Below are 22,532 nucleotides of genomic sequence, written 5' to 3' on the forward strand. Positions count from 1 at the left end.
ACAATCGTATAAATTATGAGCCCTTAATGAGGCAAATAGTTCAAATTATCTCCACTTTTACCAGCTATGAAATTAAATGTACATGTTAATGCATCAGTAATAATAACCCAATACTATCATCATATAACACTGCCAAGGGTACTGCTATAGTGTGTATCTTTTCTTCTGATTCGGTATTTTGAATGCTGGGCTTTTTGTGATTTGGTATACTTACTTCAGATTACTTATTCTACTAATGATCCTCATATCGATATTTTTTAATCAGTAACATCCAGAACAAAAAGTTTTTCCACAAAGTTTTTGTGGAGAGAGAAAAAAGTTAGCGCCCACGTAAACTATGCGCGATGACGTCACCCGCATGCTCGCTCTGTGCTTGTTGTGGCGTTCCCTTCCTCCGCACCCGTCCCTCCGTGCTGCCGCTAGAGAGTTAGCTAGGAACTGGAGGAAGGTCTATCTGATCTGTTGTGACAGCCCGTTCTCCTAAACTTTTCCAAGTCTAGGTTGTGCCTGACAGACGGAGAGAGTGTTTTATCTGTGTTTTCGATGCATAGGAGTGTCCTGGGAGCGGCGAAGGGAGAAGGTAGGTCTCTCTGCCGCTGCCGCCTCCTCCGCCGTATGTTGCTCGGTCAGAGCTTTCAGTTCAGCCCTGGCCCGACTACCGCATTGCTTCTGACAGAAGTGAAAAAGACGGGGAGTGTAGGCCTTGGTAACTTTGTAACGGACCAAACGCGACGTTAATTTAACCGGGGTTTATGTTATTGCGACTAGGCTTTCTGACTGTAAAACCACCGAGTACCAGCGGTGCTGCGGCCGCGGTGTGTCATACACGGGTGACTTCATACCTTTTGTGTGTGTATTTTAGAGTAACGTTAGGCATGCTGCGTGTGGAAATTGTGAAAATTAATAATTAATAACAAGGTTATGTTATAACTTAAGGTTTTCAGTGTACATATCTTACCCATAGACCTACGCTGATGTAGCCTACCTACATTGAGCCAAATGAATGACATTTCAGTAAGTAACGTTATGCTTAGGTTTTTAAACCAATACCACAGTTGCCACGAAAACAGGTGTGAATGTGATGAAAGCTAACGCTAGTGCTATATTTTATTTGGCATGGTATATCGGAGGCAAGTTTCAGCTTGTCAACAAATCAGGCACCATGTAGGCCTACACGGGATTAATCTACCATGTCTGAAATCTGAAGCATGTCAAAGCATAAACAGGTTGGCATGGGTGGTTTGAGCCGCCAGTACAGTGGGGTCATATATGCACAGTACAGTACACACATGAAAGGATAACAATTGTTTCAAGACCAACACAAGTGGTGTTGGCATCTTTTCCCATTAATACATACTTAGCATCCTTCATCCTCTTCAAGAGACACATCTCTAGACTCTAGTGCTGCAGCAGCAGCAGCAGCCTGAATGTAGTTTTACTCGCTCTGTGTTTTATAACTCTGCCACATCAGGATGAGTGGCTAAGTCTTCAGGCCATGCTAATCTGATACCATAGCGAGCTCACTGACTCCCATCCAGCTCCCAACTGAGAGCCAAGGCCACGTCAGACCCCAAGGCTGCACTGGACTGAACTGGACAGTAGTCATGATGAGCTTGGGTTGATGATGGTGAAGGTCATTTCTCTTATCAACTCCTTGATAAGAGAAGTGTTGAAATGAACAAAAATCACATGCCTATATAACTATGGAGTTAAAAGGAAAAGGGATAGAGATCATTATGCTTGCCTCCCAAATACTCAGTATACAAGTATTTCTCCTAATAATGCCACACCTTATCAATACACTGGCAACATATCGTAATATGCCATGATGATGAGGCATTTTGACATTTTAACTTTGACATTGTTCTGTTTTTGATTAGTTAAGCTTATGTGTTTAATATTTGAATGATGGCACATGTGGCACGTGTTACACACTAATCTCATTTACTAAAGCACTTTATTTTGCATTAAATAACTATTAGAGTGACGAGGGCTCCACAGTTTAGGAAAATATCTAAATTGCAATTGTTATGGTTGATTTTGAGGCGATTGTAGCTCAGTTGGTATCTTGGTAGAACATGTCAGTCCTTCATTAGGGCCCGAGCGCCGACAGCGGCGAAGGCCTTATTGAAACTGAAGGAATTATTATTCTTTCTTTTCCTGTACAATGAATCGCCTTTTTGGGGACCTTATCATCATCATCAGGCCTGCCTTGCTAGCGCCCCCTACAAAGTAAAAAAAAAAAATGGAGCCCCTGCAGTGCGTTTAACGTAGACTCACGAAACTCGTATAACACATATGAAGCATGTCAATACGTAAAAAAAATGTCATTAGTGCGATTTTGGCCATTTCCACGTGTCGTACTTTAACGAACTCCTCTTAGAGATTTCATCCGATCAACTTCAAATTTGGTCTGTGCCATCTTAAGACGTTAAAGATGAAAAATTATTAAAAGAAAAGCTTTTCGTCATAGGGCATGGCCGTGGTGGGGCGGCCATTTTGTGCGTTTCGCCATCGAAACAGGAAGTGGGTGTAACTTGAGTACATTGTCCAGTTGGCTCCAAACTTTTCAGGATTCATAAGAGTCCAACCCTGAGTGCATATAAAGGCTATAAAGTCATAGCGCCCCCTAGTTGCAACAGGAAGTAGGCCTAAAAGTCAAGGTGCTATACTTTAACGAACTCCTCCTAGAGATTTCATCAGATCGACTTCAAATTCGGTCTCTGTCATCTAAAGACCTTAACGATGAAAATGTATTAAAAGCAAAACTTTTTGTCCAACGGTGTGGGTGTGGCGTGGCGGCCATTTTGAGCATTTATCGATGAACGAAGAAGTTGTTGAAACTTTAGTGTACATTGACCAATTTGGCCTAAATTTCTCACGATTGACAAGGGTCCAGGCCTGAGGACATTTATAGGCAAAAATTTACTTTTGGTCATAGCGCCCCCCACTGGCAACAGGAAATCAGCCTCATATGACCAACATCATTCGATTCACATGAAACTTATGTGTGGTCTACATGTGATACTGAGCCAGCCCCTATACTTTAACCACGCCCACCTACTCAGGCCACACCCCTTTCATACAGTTTGAACCGTTTAAGGTTTGTGTGAGGTATAATTGAACTCAGCAGAGAGTTCCTTTTTAATTGGTGATTGTTTGACCCGCCCCGTATGCTTTAGCCATGCCCCATTTTATAACTAATGACCCGTTTGATGTAGACTATTGTGTAGGGCTAGGACGGTATGGATTTTTTCTTACCGTGGTTGAAAAGCAAGAAATTCCCGCGGTATACCACAACCCCCTTTTGAGAGTATTGTAAGTTAGAGCGAGAATGGCAGGGTGCCTTAAGTGAGTGACGTCAGTGCCCGTGTGGTCGTGCATGGAGAGCGAGCGGTAACGGAGAGTAGCGTATGAGTTACACTGTGAGGAAAAGCGAGAGGAAAAAGAGATAGCAAAGTTGATGTAAAGTGAGTTAAAAGTGAACAATAAAACAACAAGGTAGAGCTTCTCAAGACACGGTGGCTTAATCTATTGTCAGTACTTTTTTTTTTTTTTTTAGGCCTTTATTTGACAGGACAGCTGAAGACATGAAAGGGGAGAGAGAGGGGGAATGACACGCAGCAAAGGGTCGGAGTCGAACCCGGGCCCCCTATAAGGCTGCACTGGACTGAACTGGACAGTAGTCATGATGAGCTTGGGTTGATGATGGTGAAGGTCATTTCTCTTATCAACTCCTTGATAAGAGAAGTGTTGAAATGAACAAAAATCACATGCCTACATAACTATGGAGTGAAAAGGGAAAGAGATCATTATATATGGGCACGCGCTCTACCAGGTGAGCTACCCAGGTGCCCATCTATTGTCAATACTGCCGGGAAAGTGAATGGCGTTACCCCCGAAAAACATCATCTTAAACCTTACAACATGTTGCAGCCCGAGTGCATCCCGTCTAGCAGCTGAGCAGACAGAGAGCCGAGAGGGCGACTCAACAGTCCGCTAACTTGTTGCTCTCTCTACCAATACAAGCCGCTCTGTTTTAGGCTACGAAACGTGCATGCAGGCTGAAATTCAACTGTGCCGTTTTATCGGGATAAAGCTATAAACAGAAGGAAACTCCGTTAGCTGCTAGGCTAATGTGCAATGGTAAACACTGCAGCTGTAACGTTAATGTGTCTACCTCAGCTGAGAACGGAGAAATGTCTTTGCCTTTCCTACTGTAGAAAAAAAAAAGACATTTCACACAAAGACATACAAGACATTACACAGGTAGGCTACTCTCGCATATAGGCCTAATAGTCAACACAAATGGAATGTTATGTGTCATGGAATATTGCGCTCCCCAACTCACGAAAGGTCGGATTTGCTCCATCTTTTGATGATAAGTTTTGTTTTGAAAACCTTGAATCCATGTAAGACACAATGTCATCAGACACAATCCACGTTAGAATCAATGAATCCATGTCATTAGCATCAATGAATCCTTGTCATTAGAATCAATGAATCCATGTCATTAGACACCATGTGCAGGTCAATGTTTTTTTGCGGTGATGACGGTGACGAGCACAGACCTGCGGTAGGCGTCACGTATTGCGGTAATGCGGTAACCGTCCCAGCCCTACTATTGTGTGAGGTATCATTGAACTCAGCAAAGAGTTCCTTTTTAATTGGTGGTTTGCCCCGCCCCATATGCTTAAGCCACGCCCCCTTTAATAACTAATGACCCGTTTCTTGTACACTATTGTGTGAGGTATCATTGAACTCAACAGAGAGTTCCGTTTTCATTGGTCATGGTTTGTCCCGCCCCCTATGCTTTAGCCACGCCCCCTTTCACAGCTAATAAACTGTATGACGTAGAGTCTTTTGTGAGGTATCATTGAACTCAGCAGGGAGTTCCCTTTTCATTGGGGACGATTTGCGGTGTCTGAGTGCCGCGCTAATGCACGGTCACAAGGAGTGGCGTCTGCCAGTAACCTCGACGCGCGCAGAGGAGCAAGGGCCCGTCCAACGCTGCTCGCAGCTTTAATTGTAGAGTTGGTTGTCCTTAAGCAAGATGCTGACCCCCAAAGTGCTTCAGATCTAAGCTATCTTTATGGGGAAAATGTCCAAATGTGTATTGGACAAAAGCGCGTGGCAAAATAAATTTTATTTTGGTCTCTTTATAAAAATCAAAGTTTTACTTCTTTTTTTCTAGCAAAATATAAATCAAAGTAGATCAATAATATTACCAAAGAGAAAGCAAACAGCTAAATTATTCCTACACAGAAAACACTTACATTAAAGTGCTCTTGTATGCAGCCTTAATAATGTTTGGGAGGCAGAGACTGGTAACTACAGCGTCCTCTGAAGAAACCTCTGTGATCAGGCCGTTTGTAACTTAGAAACTGGCAGTTAACATTGTGACTGATCAGGTTTAATTCATTACTAAAACCCAAATCATGAAAACCATTATTATACGGTTAATTGTCCACCCTAGGATTGGATTTTGTGTGTGTGTGTGGTATTTTGCCATTGTATGGGCAGGCTTTCCATTACATATTGATGTGTTGTAGAACATTAATCTTTAATGTTGCAATTAGCTGTATCATAGTCTGGATTGACGACAAATCATTTCCAGGATAATGGCGATGTGTGTTGCCGCTGTCTAACTCCGTTCTCTTCGGGAAACAAACTTTGAGCTAGCAAGCTCGGGCAAAAAGGCAGGCCTGCTTAGTTCTTTCAGTGAGTGATTGTAAAGATTTACAAGGAGTATGTTTACGGCATTTACTATCTAACCGGAAAGTTTTGGGACCTATTGGCGGGGATTTGCTATGGATAAAATACACACGGCGATACACTGGTAAATTATGTTTAAGGTTTAACCATGTATCCAGCTAATTTAAATAGCTCACGTTACTGTATTGTGTGAACAGTGAAAGCTATAGTGCGTAGTTTCTGTCGACCCCATGAAGAATTCAAAGTAATGACAACAAAACTGTCAGCACGGCCACATGATACAAGCCTTCCGTGATTGGCGCACTCCCTCTTCCACGCAGTTGCTAGTAGCCGAGGAGGACACGGAGGATGTAAAAAACATGATGGACTGAATTATCTTCACTCAAGTTTCTGCGCGCGAAAGTCGCCGGATCTGACACAATCTTCTGAACATAGCCATACTGAGAAATACAGAGAGAGTTGTGTGGAGCTGATAGTCTTAATTAGCTTTGTAGCAACTCATTTGGCAATGGCTTGAATGTAACGGAAGTTCATTAATATCCAAAAGTTACGCACTAAAGCTTTAACTTCATTTAATATTGTGTGTGCTGTTTTCTTTTGTGGGTACAAATGTTCCACCAAAACAAGTTCTTTCCCCGAGACCAATTTGCAGAGCCACCATCTTTGCAACTGGAGTTTAGCGCTGCCAAGGACGTTTGTGATTGGTTAAAAGAAATGCAAACAACCCAGAGCATGTTTTTTCTCCTATCCTGGAATGTATGTGTGGAGGGGCCAGAATGCGAGACTAGCTGTATCATGATACTGTCAGAGGTCAAGCGATGTGATTGTACCGCTATGACTAATGCTATGATCACATGTTTGCTAAATATGTCGGTGATATAAGTAAGCTTGTTTTATTCTTTCTGTCTTTATATTCTTATAGTCTTTGATATGTCCCACTTGTAGCCTACCTGCAATGACCTAGATTTTCCTCAGGGACATTAACTTTCATCTACCCTAATCGAATCCCTTTTACATTTGAACAAATTCTTCAATGCCTGCTGGCCAGAACTATAGCAGGTGTCTGTCTTGCTTTTTCAGCTTTCATGTAATTTTCTCTACACTGTAGTTTTTCCCTGTCAGTGTCCATATATCTGTGCTGAGTGAGTCAACTGTACATTTAGGCTAGTCGTGCCTAGCTTGGCATCAAGTGAAGGATTGTACATATGCTGCGCCTGCTGCAGCTGAAATTAGTTTTGGTTATGATTAATAGCCCCTTTTATAGTGTTCTTAGGTTGATTTGTGTGTTGTGAATCAGTGCACCAGACGCTGAGGTAAACAGATACTGGGGAAAAATATCAAAGTGCCACTTTTAGCCAATGCAACCTTCAAGCTAAAACAGCAGAGCCAGTATTTTTCTCAGAGGGAAAGGTGTTGCAGGAGATTTGTTGCACAAAAGTGTTCATGTGCTGTGTTGAATCTGAGGCCTATACTCCATGCTGCCTGTATGTCAAGGAAAAATGTAGCACAGCCAAAGCCTTAGCATGTAGTTTCTGCTGCACCTGCTTTTTAAACAATTATGTAATCAAGTGGGAAAAGCTCTGCTTTGATAATCAAAATATTCATCAAGAATATCTCTGTCAGTCCCTCAGTGGGGATATATGTGAAGAGGCCACAGGGAAAATGGCAGATGAGTGAGGGAATGTCAGGAGGAGCATAAAGAAAGCCAAGGATAATGAGAGGGAGTGAGAGAAGCACAAAGAAAGTAAAGGTCTTTGGGTGTAGTGCGAGAGCCAGCTGGACATACGACATGTGAGAAGGAGGAGACAAAGCTGGGGAGGCAGAGGAAGAAAGTAGATGAGTAATGGTGCGGTTGCAGACTCACACCTATTACATCTGAAGCCATATTTTTCGCATAAAAAGCAACACAGAAAAGATTGCATGTTCAAGATAGATTTAAAACCCAGGGCTTACGAAAGAAACAAACCATTCAGAACAAACCAACGGAAATAAACAAAAAACCAAGATGACGAGCAGAGACTCTGTGGGATCAGCCTAGATAACACAATCAAATTGTCATAAACACAGTGGGATCACTCAACAAGATGCATTAAAATACAAGGAACATGTTGTGATGAAAATGAACTGAATATTAACTTATAAGCAATTGTCTGAACTTACCAGACTGTTCTAGCTTTCCTATTATTTGCCTTTACCCACTTAGTCATTACGTATATCCACATTACTGATGATTATTTATCACAAATCTCATTGTGTCTATATTTTGTAAAAGCACCAATTCAACCCCCCAATATTGTGGTGATATCAACGTCGAAGTATTTGGTCAAAAATATTGTGATATTTGATTTTCTCCACATCGCCCAGCCCTACCTTCATTTTAGTTTTTGCCAACACTGATTGATATATGAACAAGCACAGATTTGCAATAGGTGTAACCATGTACGGGCATGCATCAATGCGTTCATACATACACACACACAACCTCATAAATACTTGACCTTCATGCCAAATTTCAGCGTCCTAGGACGAAAGCTGTGGGGAACTTTTTGTCGACCTACCGACAGAGCAAGCTATAGAGCTGCTGGTCGCAGCTAAAGAATTATATTAGCTCAGGTTGCAACAATTAATTCATTGATACTTGTTAATTACTGATTTACCTCCTTAAAATGTCAAAAATCATAATAAAAAGCTCAAAAGTATGAATATAAAAACTATTAACATTTGTTTCATTAATCACTCGTCATGTTTATACTTCTATTTCTACTACTAATAATAATGACAATATACGATCAGTTGATTTATTTGTTATATGTTTTATCTTTTGACAAAAAAATGAAATGGCTGCAGATTTGGTTGGTATTTATTAGTGCTGTCAAACGATTAAAATATTTAATCGCGATTAATCCCATTAATTTCATAGTTACCATAATTATGCCATAAAGAACGTTAATCTCGCGATAAAAAAAATTGACGCCGTTAAAATGGGTTTGCGTTAACGCCGTTAATAACGCATTTAACTGACAGCACTAGTATTTATTCATAGTTGTATGATAGAAAACATGTCACTACAATGTTCCCTCCCTCCACTAATTATATCAAACAAAAGGCAATAACAGTCAAGTAGTTCAGCAGCTGGCAGTTGGTCCAACTCTACTTACTGATGTAGCTCACTCTCTGCAGTTCTTTCTAAGGGGCCGTTCACATTGTACGCGCAAGCGGCAGCGCTGCGCTATGAAACCCATTACTGTCAATGGCTTGCGCGCGCAAGAACTGGTCTGCCGCTGCGCTGAGCACAACAGTGAGTGCATTTCTTAAAACAATTGATGTAAACTGCACCGCATAGTGACGGACCTGAAAAATTGTGTATCTTGCTAGAAATCTTTTGTTTGTGTCCAAAGCAAGTATTTATACCAATGAATCAAACTGACAAGTCCTTACGCCATTGTTTATACCAAGATAGTGAAACTGCTTTGTGTTGTCCGTATTTAACAGTTCACTCTGGAAGTATAGTCTAATGAACAATGCACATGAAAGGGAGCACTATTCCCTATGTGACAAAGTTACACATTATTGTCATCTCTGATCTGAGAAATGCGCCAAAGCAAAGAACTGTAGCCTACTGTTGTGAGCTGCGAAAACCAAATACCAAGTTGATTATACAGCTCCATACAGGTATTTGTAGGATATATTTGTATTTGTATGTTTTATATGATGTAAAATATGTTTGGTCAAGTCATGTTCATTTTCATTGAAGTTCACATATAGATAGTTAGGTATATGGCCTTTACACAGAATAACTACCCATTTCCAAGTGTGTAAGCTCCAGTTTTGGAGGAATTAATTGCACATATGCATTAAACAAAGTGTTTTCCAGAGAATGAATGATGAATGTATGTTAGTTTTAGTTATGTTTTATTTCTGTGTCATGCCAAACATTTTGGCCCATCCCACATGGGCTTACAAGACACAACAAATTTACTTATTTAACAAACATCTTCCTGTCGCATATACAAATCATTCGGAGAAATACATGAATACAAATATATACATATACACATACATGTATGAATGTAGGCTCATATCTTAGTTTTACTATACCCAACTGCAATGACTGCAGACCTCTTACGTATTTATGTAAACATGCAATGACACATAGTGTTGAAATGCAACATTTTATTTAGAAATGAAAATCTAAATCTATTTAGGGGAAGAGTGTAAGACAAGGTGGAAGAACCTAAGGGACAGGTACATAAAGGAGAGGAAGCAACAGAGAGACAAGGGGCAGACCAAAAAAGTACTTGGAAGTACTTTTCCATACTGTCTTGTCTGGAGCCACACGTCAGGGAGAGACAAATAGCCAGACGCTCCGTTGTAGAAATGGGTTTTCGGAATGTTGTTCGCATCCGGGAAATCGTAAGCCCGACTCTCGTCAGCAGACTGTCAAATTGCTCCCTGTTGAGCCAAAAGTAAAATCGGAGCTCCTTCACCAGCCGGAATTCCCCAACTGCTCTCTGGACCTGAGGGTCTCGTGCACCCACACCCTTCTTCTCCTCACAACCAGGGCAAGTGCCAAGGCTTTCTTTTGGTTCAAAGACAGAAACATCTTCGCCACCAAATCACTACTGTGTATCCTACACAATGTCGCATGTACTGCACGTGTGATGTTAACACCGGACACAGACGTGACGTGCATTCAAATATTGGTGCATGTATGATGTAAATTTGCGCTGAGCCCGGCGGCAAGCACAACAAATATATTTGGGAATAGGACAACCATAGCGGCGAGTGCAGCGCATGCTGCGTACAATGTGAATGGCCCTTCATGTTGTCACAGTGTTGAAGCTGAGACTGAGTAGCTTTACAATTGACACAGCTTGAGGTTTTTTTTGGCTCTATTTGATCATAACCTCTCCCGTGCTGCTTCTTTCTCTTTAGCACTTTGTCTCTCTAACAAGGAAACCCAGCGCCTGTGTGTGTCCTTGTTGCCTGTCAAACAGACAAGTCTAAACTATCATACTCCATTCAACCTGTGGCTGTTTTCTGAAGGGATGACAAACAGCCATGACTGCTCGCTGTTGCATAGCTACACAATTGTGTGCCCTCGCCCACACATACTCGCATACAAACCCTGGCCAAGAAAAATACTCCTCCACTTCCTGCCTGAGTAATCAATGCTAACACTGGCATTTGTTTTTTTTATGAACACACAAACACATCACGTGTTTATGTCTAAATCTGTGTGTGTGTGTGTGTGTGTGTGTGTGTGTGTGTCAGCGAGAGCCTCGGGAACACCAAAACATTTACAGCCTCGACTTCAGCTCCAATCCACTGTTACCGTTGTCAGATGAACAAACTGGGCAGAAAGCTGTACTGATAGATTGGTTGGCTTTAGATACTGGGATGAAAATAGAGGAAGTGATGCCAAGGACTGACAGATGGAACCATATTAGGTCCTGCCATTCACTGTGGATTATTTGAGTGATTCAGTGGACTGGAAAAAAAAAAAAGGTGTCAAGTTCCTTTTAATAAGTGCAATAACCTCATCACGCTGATATAGGATTATTAACGTGCTATAAATGGTTTACCACTCTGCACGCCGATTTGGAGATAAATGATTTTGTGTACAGCTGTACTGCCTGGCATGAAGTCAGTCATGCTGTTTGGGTGTTAATCAGTTTTTTCCCCCCTCTGTATGTGTTTTGTTGGCCTCCTGCAGACAGCGCTGGTGGTCCTGACTGTTCAGCAGGATGAGTGAGGCGGACGGCCAGTTTTACAGCGTTCAGGTGGGAGACTCCACCTTCACTGTACTCAAGCGCTACCAGCAGCTCCGCGCCATCGGCTCCGGGGCCCAGGGCATCGTCTGGTAAGCTTTAAGATTAGAGAAATCCTTGTATTCCACACTGTCTGATAATATGACATAGGGCTGCACAATTAATCGAATTTTAATCACAATCACGATTTTGGCTTCCCACGATCAAATTCACGTGATTGAGCGATATTTAAAATGCTTCATTCCGTTCATAGAACGCTCTGTATCAAAGTTTTTTTTTTTTTTCCAAAGCTCCGTAAACCACTCTCTGATCACGTGCCTCCATGAGCCAATCAGAGTTGTTCCCTGCACCGCGCAGCTTACAGAGTAACGTAAGGAAAATTCCACAACAGATAGTAGTCGGTCATAAGTCGTCATGAGGTTTACAAGTTTACGCAACATTTTGTCCCGTCTGTGTTGTTTTTCAGACAACAGCAGTAACCATAGTGCTAGTTTGAGTCTTTTAGCTCATAGATTTAGCGGCAGACTGTTGGAATCCTCTACAGTGAAATACAGTCACACTGCACCGTTTAGCTGTCAGCATTTTAGCCGTGTTTAATCCAGTTACTACTGTAGCTAACGGTAGGCTAACGTTAGCTGCTGTGTAACGTGTTATTAGTGTTTACTAGCGTGACATGCAGCGATGTTTCTGTTGCCTCTAACGTCTGTTTTGGAGCATCAGAGCGCAACGCAGACATTTAAATGGCACCGTAATCCACGTTGCTATTTCGTCTGATAGATACCGGACACCGGTAAGCCCTAATATGACATATACAGTATGTTCATTGTTAAAGGTGCCGTAGGTAGGATTGAAGATCCAGGACCAAAACATTTGAACATTGACAACTTCTCAGTCCCTCCCCCCTTTCCGCTGAAGCCCAAAACGGTCTCCTAAGCCCCTCCCCCCACAGGGGAGAATGAATGTGTGTGCATGAGCAGTGATTGACACACAGTTAGAACCCCCCCCCCCGCTGGCCCTGATTGGTGCATCTGAACAGGGAGCGGTGTATTTTTGCAAATGTTTTTTTTTTATTACCTACTCCATGTAGTTCTACTCGAACATAGTGTCAGTTTCAGCAAATATGACAGAAAGTTAGTTTTATAAGTCTTACCTACTGCACCTTTAACTTGTTCTCACCCTTCACTGAAGCTGTGTGATGTTTAACTGAGCGAAATATTCACACCCAAGACTTGTGTTTTTTGGCTGCATCATTGCATTAAATGTAAATATTCTAGATGTTTTGCGTGTCATTTTATTCAAATTATCCCAAAATTCAGACTAACACATTTGATATCTTTGAAAACTTTGGGGTGTCCACTAGAATATAAAATATAGTTATGTGGGTTTGAGGACTGTAGGAAGTTTAATTTGTTTGCTACTTTGCTACTACTGGTAAAAATAGATACATTTTTAAAATACTCATAAATAAATACTACAACATTTCTGTATTGGGTAATGTAATGCACATTTCAACCCCTATTGGCTGCAAGCAGATCTTTATGCTGCTTCCTCTTCTTTGGGGATTTGATTATTGATTATTTAGTGTTTAAATTGCAGAGAGAAAAAAAACTCTTGCACCTCTTTAACCTATTTTAAAGGATAATTGACAAGACAGGTAGCTAGCTTTTTTTCCTCTTCAAGTTGATGGTAAAAACAGCTTTGCTCTGCAGGATGCATTTATTTTCTTTCTTGATAACTTTCTCTCTGTCTGTTCCCTCCTCTATACAACGTGTAACCAGCTCTGCTCTAGATACAGTCCTTGGTATACCAGTGGCAGTGAAAAAGCTGTGTCGGCCCTTCCAGAACCAGACCCATGCTAAGCGTGCCTACAGGGAGCTAGTGCTGCTCAAATGTGTCAATCACAAAAATGTAAGACCTATTTAAAGGATATGTTCACATTTTTTAAAGTCTGTCTAAATTGAAAGCAATAGTCAGGTGTCCATATGTACATTGGAAGAACTTGGTCTAATCTTACCTTCTGTTGATCCTGGCCATGAAGAGATCCTTTCCTCATGTCTTTCCAACGTATGATTGGAAAGACAAGTTCATGCAATGCTTATGGGAGACTTTGGCCATCTCAGTTACACAAATTAAGTGGGTACCGCCCAAAGTAACAATGTTTTTGTTTTTCCTCCGGAGAGTCTTTCTGTGCTGAGCTGCAATGGAGGGATAGTAACACAAAGAGGGAACTCTGTACTAAAACACTGTAACTTTGGAAGATACCCACTTGATTTGATTATCTCTAAAGTCTGATATCAGTGTCAAGTTTGGAATATATTTTTGATTTCAATGTTCATATGAGCACCTGACAATGGACAGACTTGAAAACCATCCTTTGATGTCAGCTCTTTTTCCTACCCTCAGGAATATGTGCCATATGTCCGATACAGATATAGTACTGTATTATAACATAATTAATCAGTTAAAAGTTTTTTATTTCATAAATTTTGCAAAACAGCAAAACTGGCAGTCAAATTAAAATGTAGCTTGTATTCTCACAGCTTCTCATGTATTGTTTCATAAGACACTTTCTGATTTAAGAATTGCATCCCTCCCTCTTTTTTATCTTCCACTGTAATGTGAATGTAATCTCTTAATCAGAGTGAGAGAATCCAGACAATCCCACTTGAGTCCCCTGCCTTCCATTTGGCTAGCTCTCCACAGTTAAGTGGATGTAGTTGGGAGAGTAACAGAGTGGACTAATGACCTGTCTCTCTGCTTGCAGATCATCCGTCTGATCAATGTGTTCACGCCTCAGAAGTCCTTGGAGGAATTCCAGGACCTGTGAGTGGCAGTAGCGTGTTTTTTGGCTGCAACAATCTACTCAGTGCTTTCTGTAGGATTCAGAGATTTTAGCTGAAGCTAGCATTTAACTACCATCCCTCAATTTACTTCATCTTCTATTGCACTGTATTGCTTTTATAGGCTCTCTATGCTTTAATTACTTCTATGTGTTTGACGCTGTCTCTTTAGGAACTCCTTTACTACCTTTTCTGCCTCTTTTTTCTGACCGTTCCTCTTTTAATCTCCTATCACTTGCATCTCTTATCTACCACTTTGCCATTTTGTATCCCTACTTCACTTGTTTTCATTCCTTCCATGGCTTTTAGGTATCTAGTGATGGAGTTGATGGATGCCAGCCTGTGCCAGGTGATCCACATGGACTTGGACCATGAGAGAATGTCCTATCTGCTCTACCAGATCCTCTGTGGCATCCGGCACCTGCACTCTGCTGGCATCATCCACAGGGTAACAGGACTAGCAATAATTGTGCTGTGGGCTAAATGTTGATAAGACAGTAATGTTTTTACACACTGCGGAAATATCTTAAAGAATGACTTAATATTTTACTGCCAACTTTTGTTAAAACGTTTCAAGTTTTTTTTTTCTTTTGCACCTGTAACCACGCCCAATAGTGATGTCGGTGTACTTGCACACCCTGAACACTTCAACATCACTGATGTGAGGCGATGGGGTAAACCACCGGGCTTCAGGTTTTCAGCTGGTGTTCATTTGCTCATTAATTAGCCATTTAATCAAGTATCCAGTCCTAAATATTTATTGCTAAGTGACAATTAGATAAATAGATTAGATCATTTGAACTTTTTGAAGAAAATCTGTTTGTTTCAGGAGTTCTTCATGAGCAAAGGATCATGTCTTTTGATTTTAAAAGTACATTGTTAAAGCTATAGTGCGTAGTTTCTGTCGCCCCCATGAGGAATTCTAATTAATGACAACAAAACTGTCTGCGCGTCCACATGATACAAGCCTTACGTGACCGCACATGCGCCCCCACCCCTCCCCCACGCAGTCGGGGGTAGCCACGGAAGACACGGAGAATTAAAAAAACATGATGGACTCTTCAGAAAAGGTAATTATCTATCGAGTTTCTGTGCGGGAAAGTCACCGGACGCCACAATCTTCTGAACGTAGCCCTACTGAGAAACACAGAGAGAGTTGTGTGGAGCTGATAGTCTTAATTAACTTTGTAGCAACTCATTTGGCAATGGCTTGAATGTAACGGACGTTCATTAATATCCAAAAGTTACGCACTAAAGCTTTAACTTAAGGATGTGGAGGTTTTTAACCTGTGTGTTTAAATGCTACAAATTTCTCCAAAACAACCGGCATCCATTCCAATCTTTCTCCAGCTACCATCTGCTACAGGAAATAAAATCCCTCAAGAGTAATGTTTTTGGGTGTGTATGTTTCTCTGGATTTATAGAGTTTTTCTCCCCTTAGGACCTGAAGCCCAGTAACATTGTGGTGAAGTCAGATTGCACTCTAAAGATCTTGGATTTTGGCCTGGCTCGGACGGCCTGCACTAACTTCATGATGACCCCTTACGTGGTGACCAGATACTACCGCGCGCCAGAGGTCATACTGGGGATGAAGTATAAGGAGAATGGTAAGGACAGTCAAGCACCATTCTCACAACGCTAATTTGAAAGATCCTATATCTAGGGCTGGATACCGAATTCAATACTTTTAGGCAGCGACCAAACTGCCTCTGAAGTATCGAGTATCGAAAAATGGCTCGTCACTCAATACCCAATTTCAAATAGTGTAAATCTCATCAGTAAATCTCATCAGCATCAGTAAGCCAATAATCATGCAGCATTCTTCTACCAAGATCTAATCATGTTTGTGATTGGCTGTTTAGCGTTACACGTCGTAGAGATGGGCAGGAAAAACTTTACGTTACGCGCAGAGAGTTTACGTAGTAGGAGCTGAAAAATAAATAAAAAGATTTGTCCCGTAAGGTTGTAATTTCTTTGTTTCATAAAATTTGTATCGGAAAAAAGTATCGTTTAGGAACCAGTATCGAAGTCACGGTATTGCTATCGGTACCGGTATCGAAAATCTTCAAACCATACCAAGCCCTACTTATATCTTTAAAATGAGAGAGATACAGTAGATGAAGGAATAAAGCTCCACTCCTAACACCATGTTTTGGCATCAACAAAGGTATCGTGACAGTTTGATTAACATTACATTATTTTTCAATGTAATATAAATCGGTATAATCAGCGCAGAAATGATAATGCTTTAACACAAAGGTGGCTCTTCCCTGGAACTCTTCATGTCCTTATTGAACCACGTATTCACCTTTGTGAGCTGACACTGTTGATAACGGTTTCATTTCTCTTTCCAATGCTCCATTAACATTTTTTAAATTCTAACAAAGAGCCATAACAATTGGTTGATATTGGCATTCATTCAAATCTTGCCTATATGTCAGCTAGTTTGCAAAAAAACAAAAAAACACAGATCATAACGCAGAGGAAAGCATAAAGTAAATCAGAAACGGTGTTATCATTACATTTTGTCCAACAGACTCGATTGTTTGCGATACACAGCAGCATTTGAGTAAACAGAGAAGGCCATCAAAGCTGAACAGATGGTGCAGGCTGTTAAGAATAATAAGTGCACAGTCCCAAGTCTTTGATCCCGTATCAGTTGGTCTCTAGCTGGTTATTAGAGGTCCAAGCACCACAGGGGCTGGAACCTGCTTGGAATGGATTATTATTATTTGTACATGCATTTTTAAGATTGTGTTAGAAAGGCCCATTTTACATAAACTCTAATAAGTCTTCAAAAAGGCACACCAAAAGTGTATACCTCATAATTGACTGCACTGACTTTTCTTAAATTAAGATGACATTATCTGTGGTCATGCATTCATTCACTCATAGACCTCTGTTTTATTATAATTCAGCCTGCGGAAACAGACACACACCTAGTTCAGGAAAGCCAGATATTCTGGGGGTTAGGTCACCAGTTTGAATTCAGCATGGAACCTTTGTTAAATGTCATTCCCTGTGTCTCTCTCGCTCTCTCACCCAACTTCCATGCAGTGGCATGCTGTTAGCTGGCTAGAAAAGCATGAAATGCCCCAAAAGCTTAACCTTTTCCAAACCCACTATGACATACTGATGACCAGCACAATAATTTGTAATGATTAGGTTTTACAGCTAGTTGGTAAATGGCACTACTCTGCTGCAGTGGAGCTGTGGTTGGTTGGCTGCTTACTGTAATGGCTGAAATGATCTCTCATAAAGTCCTCTTTCCTGGAAAGGACTGTATCCCTGCCTCGTTTTTCTCACTTTAAGCCTTTTCATTTGTTTTCTCTAACTGGAGGCAGAAGACCGTCAGGGGACATCAATGCTGTCAAGAATTGTTCATTTAGGTCATTAGAATATATCCAAGAGAGAAAAAAAGGATAAGAAAGAGGCGTTTGATTAATAGTTTATACAGTCATTTTACTGCCAAGAGCATACTCTACAGAGTTCCATGCAAGTCTACAATAAATCTAAGAGAAACCTAAAAGTGTCAGTCTGTAATAAAGTAATGAAGCAGAACATTTTTATAACGTGTCATTTGTCTACAAACCACAGTCAAATTGTTTGTATCTCTTCTAAACTAGCTTAACTACAAGGTGATGCATGAAAGATTACATAGAGGCCTGGCCTAACAGGAAAGCATTTTTGCCAAGTGTAGAGTGGAACTACCCTGTTAAAGCAGTCACAATGACTAGTGTAACCTGTCCAAAGTTTCAATTTAGGATTTATGCAGTGTATTTGAAGAATTGACCTACAGTGGTCTGTATGATCTGGAGACGAAGTGCACAGACCTTTCAGCTTCAGTGAAACTGAAATAGAGGGAAGAGAGGAGTTAATGGCCGTTTGCCACACATGGGTGCTCTAAAGCAAACAGTCAACTCTAAGAGTGAGAGAAAGAGAGACAAACTCCATACAGCCTACTCTGCTACGCGCGCACACAGGGAAAGTCATGAAGGGAGAAACAGCTGTGTAAACTGATAAGCAGAGCTGCAGAGGCGAGGAGAAGGGCCTGAACGGCTGCATCTGGTTTCCAAGTCAGACAGAGAGAAGAAAGCCAGCATTAAGATGAATATGATGAAAGCATCAGGCCATGGCACAGCTAGAGGATTGACCAAAAATAACGAGAGCTAGTGTTCTGCATTTCAATGTTTGTCATTAAAAAGTTAAACCATGTGACTGCAACATCTGTAGTGTAATTTTACTGTCTACTTAACATGCATTATATTATTGTGTGTGTGTGTGTGTGTGTGTGCGCGCGTGTTTGCGTGCGTGTTCTCTGTTCCCAGTGGACATCTGGTCAGTGGGGTGCATCATGGGAGAGATGGTTAAGGGCAGCGTTATCTTCCAGGGCACCGACCGTATCCTTAAACACTCTCACTGTCTCTGATCTGTTCCACTTCTTCCCTCCTTTACCCTCCATCAAACCTTCATTTGACACAAAGTATTTAATTCATCTTGACAATTTTCTTTTCTTATGGTTTTCCTCGCACATTTGACTGTCAAGACATTTGCCACTAATGCCCTCTAAGCACACCCCAATTTAATCAGAGAGCTTTGTGTGTTCCCTGCCCTCTCCAACGCTTATGAATCTGTGGAGTTGTTTTTCAGATAGCGATAATCCACTTAATTGATAGAGGGAATCAAATTGAAGCAACTCAAATCATTTGCATTTATATTGGCCGTTTCTCTGTTTCTAATGGGTTTGGTCACCTCTTCACTCACCAGCTCATTTCAGTGGCGCTGTCCATTTGCACCTGAGTAGCTGAGAATGGATCTAGGGCCAATGCGATTCTAGGATAGATTGCTTTTCATCGGGGGAAGTAACAGCCTTTTACTGCAATTGTAAGTCACCAAGACCGCTGAATGTGCATATCTACATTTCTCTTTTTTTTTGTGGTTTTTAAATGTCTTAACAACTATTGGATAGATTGCCGTGAAATGTAATATACATAGTCATGTTTTCCCCAGAATGAAATGTAATAGCTTTGGTAATCCTACCAGCATTATCAAGTTTCAATCTGTCCAATACTTTGGTTTACGATCAAAACTGCAAAACTAAGTGTATCTGTGTTTTAAGCCCCCAACGTCTAGGCACTAGGATTAGGCAATGGTTATGGTTGGGGTTAGGGTTAGGTGCCTTGAAGTCAACGGTCGCAGCGCTGCCTGGAAGGAGACGTTGGGGGCTTAAAACACCATCGAGCCAAAACTAACATCCCCATCAAACCTCAGCTGTAGTTTTTGTTTTGTGCTCATTGGCAAATGTTAGCATTCTAACGTGCTAAACTAAGATGGTGAACATGGTAAATATACCTGCTTAAGATCACCATGCTGGTATTGTCATTGTGAGCATGTTAGCATTTAGCTCAAAGCACCACTGTGCCTGAGTACAGCCTCACATATCCGCTAGCATGACTGTAGACTCCTTGTCTGGTTTTAATATTTATACATATTATGCAAAGTGCAACCATTTCATGTATTTGTCTCTTGATTCCATGCTTGATCTCATTTCCTGACAAATGTACATGCCCATAATGCAGCTGAGTTCTCCCTAACAAGGGTCTCTATCCAGACATCGACCAGTGGAATAAGGTGATCGAGGTTCTGGGCACACCCAGTCTGGAGTTTATGAACCGACTGATGGAGACCGTGAGGAACTATGTGATGAACAAGCCGCAGTATCCTGGCGTCAGCTTTGACGAGCTTTTCCCAGACTGGGCCTTTCCTTCTGACTCAGAACATGACAAACTGAAGAGTAAGAATTTTGGACACTAAAATGCAATTGTTTGACTTGAAATGCATGTAGTTTCCTAGAATAGATACTTAAGAGGATTGTCAAATGTGATGGTTTTTAAATCTCTTACCAAGGACTCTGCCTTTATACTAGATTTTAGTCAAAGGCATTTGTCTGCAGTATACTGTATTGATGCAACGAGACATTTCCCAACCAAATTACAGGGACACAGAGGCTGAAAAGTGGATCCCTTATACAGCTAGTTCAGTTCTGCCCTAATCTGTGGCATTTAGAGTTCACATCACTGAAACAAGAGAACACATCTTGACATTCCCAACACCGGAAGAGGAAGTAATCAGTTCTCATGAAGACCACTTAAATGAAGTGATGTCACGAGCCTGTTTCCATAGTAACACTGCCCTTTCTCCATTGCCATAACAGCAGGTCAAGCACGGGACCTGCTGTCCAAAATGCTGGTCATTGATCCTGAGTGCCGCATCTCGGTAGAAGAAGCCCTCAATCACCCGTACATTCACGTGTGGTACGACCCTGGAGAGGCCGACGCGGTGAGCAGCCTGTTCCAGTGGTGGTTCACTTCATCAGTGCAGCGGCTGGCTGTGTGTGACCATGCTGATATATGTATTTCCCTTTGTTTCACAGCCCCCTCCCCAGATCTCCGATAAGCAGCTGGAAGAGAGAGAGCACTCCATTGAGCAATGGAAAGGTAGGATGCACTGCCCTCTAGGGAAAGCTGTCGGCATTGCAGCTTAACGTCTTTACATTTTGATTAAAAAAAGTCACAGGAAACTAAACCTAACCCTATTAAGAATCACGTTTCTTCCATATCTATATGTAGATGTACTATACACGTGATGTGCTGTGCAAAGCATTTGAAGTTAAAGCAAAAAAAAAAAAAGCCATTTGTCAATGTGTCAAAACCAGACTGTTAAAAATAAAGGTCGAAACACTGCCAAATCATTCTATAAAACCAGGAAATAAAGATTATAAAGTTTAAGTTAAAGAACATACAATAGGACCAATTAAGCGCAATTGATGACATTTCTAAGAGCTGATGGAATGACCATAGTTAATTAACACCTATTTCACAATTTGTGTTTACCTGTACCTTTTAAAGGCTACATTCTGAATACACATTACACAATGACAGCACCGAACATTTTCTGCTTTTCTACAGAACTCATTTATGAAGAGGTGATTGATTGGGAAGAGAGGAACAAGAATGGACTGATGAAAGAAGATTGCTCAGGTACGTACATGCATTATTCTACTAAGGAGTGGTGTCAGTGCATAATTAGCTTAATATTGGTTTTCTGAAATTTGTCATTGTGGACATGTCTGTCCCACAAAAGTTTTTTTTTGTTGTTGTTTTTTTTAAAGAAATGCACTGTATTAATTCTAAATATTATTCTTATTTGTACAATAACCTATACGTTGCATCTCCTGGTTCTCTCCATTATGTGTGTGTGTGTGTCATGTATCAGATGTGGTGTCGGGTTCAGCCTCCCAGTCGTCTTCAGCCAACGACATCTCTTCCATGTCCACGGAGCACACCTTGGCCTCGGACACAGACAGCAGCAGCATCGACACGCTGACGGGACCGCTGGACGAGATTCAGTGAACACCATCCATGGCCACATGTGTTTGCCTGTCTGCCTGCCTCAGTCCTCCCCTCACATTTACAATATCAACCAATCACCTTCCTTTCTTCTCTTTAATCCATTCCCCCCCCACACACACACATTTTCAGAATTTTTTATTTTTTTTTCCTATGTTTTTCTTTTTTCCTCTTTAACCTCAATGAATAGGTCTATTTTTCTGTTTTCTTTCTGTGTGTGATCTGGTTGATCTTGTTGAACCTCTTCAACCACCGTTTTGGGCTAAGGTATCTGTATGGTCAAAGGTTTGTCTTTCTCTTTGTGGATATTGTTTACCTTCATCAAGTACATATGATGTATGCATATGATTTTCAAGTTTCAGGTTACCAGGAGTAGGTGGGGGATTGTTGTTTGTTCCATATGCCTGTAATTTAATAGTTTTATTTTTTTAAGCGAATATTGCGTTGAGACCAGAGGTTATCAAATTAGAGCAGACACGCACTGAACATAGACCACAGCTGCCAGCTGCTTTCATGCATGTGACGCCAATACGAACAAAAGCTTGCCATAAGTCGACCGCACCAACCATCTGATGTCCATCTGGTGATCAAACACTCATCCAAAGTTTGATGGATCCTTTAGCTAGCGCGCAGTATTGCACATCTCCACAGTGGTGCTTTCTCCATTGTGTTTTTTTTTTTTTTTTCAATGAATTGCCTCGAGTGATGTGGATTTTAAGCTTTTCTTCCTGACAGCTAGGGGAAGCTGGGGTTGCAGTGTTCAATTTATATTTCCTGATACTATGTACTGTATGTAA

The 22,532-nt window shown here is 41.2% G+C and overlaps 1 protein-coding gene across 1 annotated transcript; it reads left to right on the top strand.

Annotated features, from left to right (window-relative positions):
- Positions 1 to 369: 369 nt before the first annotated feature.
- mapk9 (mitogen-activated protein kinase 9) lies at positions 370 to 21,856 on the top strand. Its single transcript, XM_078260765.1, has 12 exons — positions 370 to 580; positions 11,432 to 11,578; positions 13,265 to 13,394; positions 14,251 to 14,309; positions 14,636 to 14,774; positions 15,768 to 15,933; positions 18,655 to 18,726; positions 19,938 to 20,120; positions 20,541 to 20,665; positions 20,760 to 20,823; positions 21,295 to 21,366; positions 21,602 to 21,856. Exons 2-12 carry the CDS (start codon positions 11,463 to 11,465, stop codon positions 21,736 to 21,738), a joined length of 1,263 nt encoding a protein of 420 aa, XP_078116891.1. The 5' UTR covers positions 370 to 580; positions 11,432 to 11,462; the 3' UTR covers positions 21,739 to 21,856.
- Positions 21,857 to 22,532: the final 676 nt, after the last annotated feature.

The sequence above is a fragment of the Sander vitreus genome, chromosome 10 (assembly GCF_031162955.1).
Source record: "Sander vitreus isolate 19-12246 chromosome 10, sanVit1, whole genome shotgun sequence".
Classification (NCBI taxonomy): domain Eukaryota; kingdom Metazoa; phylum Chordata; class Actinopteri; order Perciformes; family Percidae; genus Sander; species Sander vitreus.